The sequence below is a fragment of the Dendrobium catenatum genome, unplaced genomic scaffold, assembly GCF_001605985.2.
Source record: "Dendrobium catenatum unplaced genomic scaffold, ASM160598v2 original_scaffold_36778, whole genome shotgun sequence".
Classification (NCBI taxonomy): domain Eukaryota; kingdom Viridiplantae; phylum Streptophyta; class Magnoliopsida; order Asparagales; family Orchidaceae; genus Dendrobium; species Dendrobium catenatum.
Window position 1 is genome coordinate 180,970 of NW_021355236.1, and position 3,440 is coordinate 184,409.

At 37.6% G+C, this 3,440-nt stretch overlaps 1 protein-coding gene across 4 annotated transcripts; it reads left to right on the forward strand.

The window, feature by feature from the left end:
• Window positions 1-316: 316 nt before the first annotated feature.
• On the forward strand, window positions 317-1,705 carry LOC110112441 (transcription factor PIF3-like). 4 transcript variants are annotated; one of them, XM_020844666.2, is made up of 3 exons: window positions 317-391; window positions 521-599; window positions 781-1,705. In XM_020844666.2, the coding sequence occupies exon 3, from the start codon at window positions 819-821 to the stop codon at window positions 1,644-1,646; it is 828 nt and encodes a 275-aa protein (XP_020700325.1). In that variant the 5' UTR covers window positions 317-391; window positions 521-599; window positions 781-818; the 3' UTR covers window positions 1,647-1,705. The 4 variants fall into 4 exon arrangements, with proteins under 4 accessions (XP_020700325.1, XP_020700324.1, XP_020700326.1 ...); XM_020844665.2 differs by having other exon boundaries at window positions 330-391; window positions 673-1,705; XM_020844667.2 differs by having other exon boundaries at window positions 365-402.
• The last annotated feature ends 1,735 nt before the right edge of the window (window positions 1,706-3,440 follow it).

Below are 3,440 nucleotides of genomic sequence, written 5' to 3' on the forward strand. Positions count from 1 at the left end.
TTTCTAATAAAGTTCTTAAGCAGAAATGCTTGTTGTCATTAAGATCATTATACAGTTAAACTTTGAAAGAAAAGAGACTTGTCATAAAAATCATCTTAAAACCAACTGAGCTGTCTGGGCATGTAGAAATAAAATAGAAAAAAACAAACAATTTATTAAGATTATAATATTTTATAGAAGAAACCAAGATCTCTCTGGCTTCTAGCTCATGTGCCACCCCCACCCAGAATGTTCTATTAAAAAATAAAATAAAATCCTTATCAAAATCAAGCTCAGCTCTTTCTTTTACCGAAGGAAATTAAAAAACTTTTATAATTTCTATCTCTTTATATGCCTATATATACTTCTGTTCTTGGTTGCCAATAGGCCCCTCCTTTTTCATAGCAAACAGGTAGAATAAATGTATGTTAAGTGGCTATTGTGATTTCCAGATTTTTTTTTTTTAATTACTATTTGCTTTGCAAATTCCATCTCTGCCAGGAGTGTGAGTCCTAAGAATTTTTTTCTCTTTTCACTTCAGTTAATGACTAAGATAAGTGCTTGAGATCACAAGTTCATTTGGTGAAGTCCTGAGTATATTTAGTCATATAAAGTTACGAGTAAGTTTAATTTCTTGTTTTGTGGCTTTGAAGAATTTATGTTCATCTGATATTTGATTAATCTTCTATGTAGGCTTATCTCCTCCATGTCATTACTAAGCTTCATAACTCTCATTTCACGGCCTACTCTTGATGGATTGTTTAAATTGTAATAATTTTTATGATAATTTACATGAACCAGAGAGAACGCACAGGGAAGTAAGCCACAAAGCTGAGATCATGAATGAAGTTCTACCTAACTCATTAGATCTTCAAGAACTCATCTGGCCTCATGAGATGAATGCAAACTACAAAGAAACGGATCAAGATTTTTTTCAGCAGCAAGAAGAAATTTTTGCTTCTGATCAGTTGCTTCCTCTTCCTCTGATCACTAGCCGTTCTGAAGACCTGCAACTCCTCAGAAATATTCTAACTTTTAGTTCAACCTGTAGCAATGTTTCTTCTGTCGAGTCTGACAAACATCCTTATTCCTTCAGTGATCAGAGAATAGATTCAAATATAAAGCCTGTCACGAGAAGGTGTGAAGATTCTTGTAATCCATTGAAGTCCAAGAAGGCTAAACTTGACTGCCCTAAGCTTGAGAGTATTGATTTCCAAGGAGAAGGCAGAGAGGAGATTGATGGCGAGGCAATTGCTCAGGTGAAGGAAATGATATACAGAGCTGCAGCATTGAGGCCTGTAAGCTTAGGGGTGGAGGAGATTGTGGAGAAGCCAAGAAGAAAGAACTTGAAGATATCGAGTGACCCACAGACCACGGCAGCGAGGCACCGTAGGGAGAGGATCAGTGAGAGGCTAAGAGTGTTGCAGAGGCTCGTTCCTGGTGGCAGGAAAATGGACACTGCCTCCATGCTTGATGAGGCTGCCAGTTATCTAAAGTTCTTGAAAGCACAAGTCACTGCTTTGGAAAAGAATAGTCATGGAAGTAGCCCTGGTGACATGAAGATTGTTGGTCTTAATTGTTGTAGTGGAGTGCTTCCCTTTCCAGTTACTTTAAGTCATTACTCTTCTCCTAAGCAAAAATGTATTTTCCCCCTCCCAAGCCAGTAAGGCACTAATGCAATGGTTCATGCTCTCAAAATGGCTGAAGGCCTAGAAGTTCTATTTCATATGTTGACTTCAGTTTTTGGTTTAGGGAGTACTCTTTCACCCTACAATCACATTATATGATGAACTAAGCTCAATATAAGCCCAAACTATTATCTTATAATTTGATCAAGATTGGATGGCTCTAATAAATTTGGAGTGTAACTAAAAGGGGAAAGGAACCTCTTAGGGATACAATGTGATAATTTAGCTAAAGACTTAACTTGAGGGCTACAGGATGCAAATTTAGACCCTCACACAAGATTTTGTGGCCCCTTGGTTGGGGATCTTGGCTCCAACAAGAACACAAGAAATCATGCGTACTAACTAGTAATTTCTAACAGATGTGATTGAATTCACTCAATATTTAAAAAAAGAAATCAGTCCCACTCATTTTGATCTATCTTGTGCTATCTAATATTGTCTTTGTGTCGTATTAATGAAATGTTTGTTGCCATCTTTGGCATAGAGCCCAAACCTATGTTGCTCATTATTCTCGAGATGACACCTAATCAGAATGCCCAAAATTTCATAATTCATAAAAAAATGAAGATGCGAGATCTTACAAAAACATTCAAGAATCAAATCAGAGAAGAATGAAAACATATAGGAAAGCAAAGTATTGTATTTGACCCAGCTTTCTATACATATTCATTATATATAAACAAGTGATACACAGTTGAATAATTATAGCGCATGTAGTTCTAAATTTATGGGTACAAAGGATGTTTTGTAATGATGGATATGATGAATTTCATACAATACTCTTTTTTTTGAAGGATTGCAAATATGCATTAAACAAGAAAGAAAAGATTCAGGCTAAAAAGAAAAGAGAAACCATCAAAGTCCTTCCTGATCAACTCAACAAATGTTGATGGAAGTTTGAAATTACTAGATGGCAAGAGGGGGGGGGGGGGAGAGGTGAAATTGTGAAAACTTTTTGCACAATAGTTAAAACCTAAGCAGGAGTTATAAATATTTTTTATGTTTTAAAAATTTTTAACATGAAATTTAAACAACTTTTCTTTCAAACAAATTTTCCAAGCAAATATTGCAAAATAAAATGCACGCATAATAAAAAGACTAATAAGAAAAAAGCACACCGAGATTTTATATTGGTTCGGTCAAACCATGACCTACGTCCACTCCCCGGAGTCCTCCGCTCCGGGTATTTCACTACAAGCAATAGCTCTCCTTTTCGTCCCTTCCCTTGGCAAGGCGGAGAAGCCCTTACAATACTCCCTTTCACCAACCCGGCGTGGCGGAGTGCCAAACTCTGTTTTCACCCTCTTGGCGACGACAGAGAACCTTCTCGTTTTTCTCCCTCCTGGAGAAGGCAGAGTACCTCGAGGTCACGGATATAGAAGAGCCTTTCCCCTTGGAGATCCTCCCACAAATTCTTCTAGGGCCACAGGAGGAACAAGATGCAGCTATTTCGGAGCAACCATGTGATCTCCCTCACACCTTCTTCTCCCTCACAACGCTCACCTTCTCCTCCTCTATTAAAACCCTAAAGAACTTTTTCAAGAGCTCTCTCCCTTGGAATCCCTCTCTAACCACGTTCTCCTCTATCTGATTCACACCCTCAAAATATGACAAGTTTTACACCTAAAAACGGGCTCCAAAAACCCTGAGATTTTAAAAGTAGCTGTTACTATCGTACAGTACAGTTTCTAATCGTACAGTATGATATGTATAAACAGACTTCGTCCTGGTACGAATTGGTATGAACAGTTCAAAAACATTCGTACAGTACGA

Bases quoted from the DNA above. Each gene is read 5' to 3' on its own strand.
- LOC110112441 (XM_020844665.2), top strand. From the start codon at position 732: ATGGATTGTTTAAATTGTAATAATTTTTATGATAATTTACATGAACCA.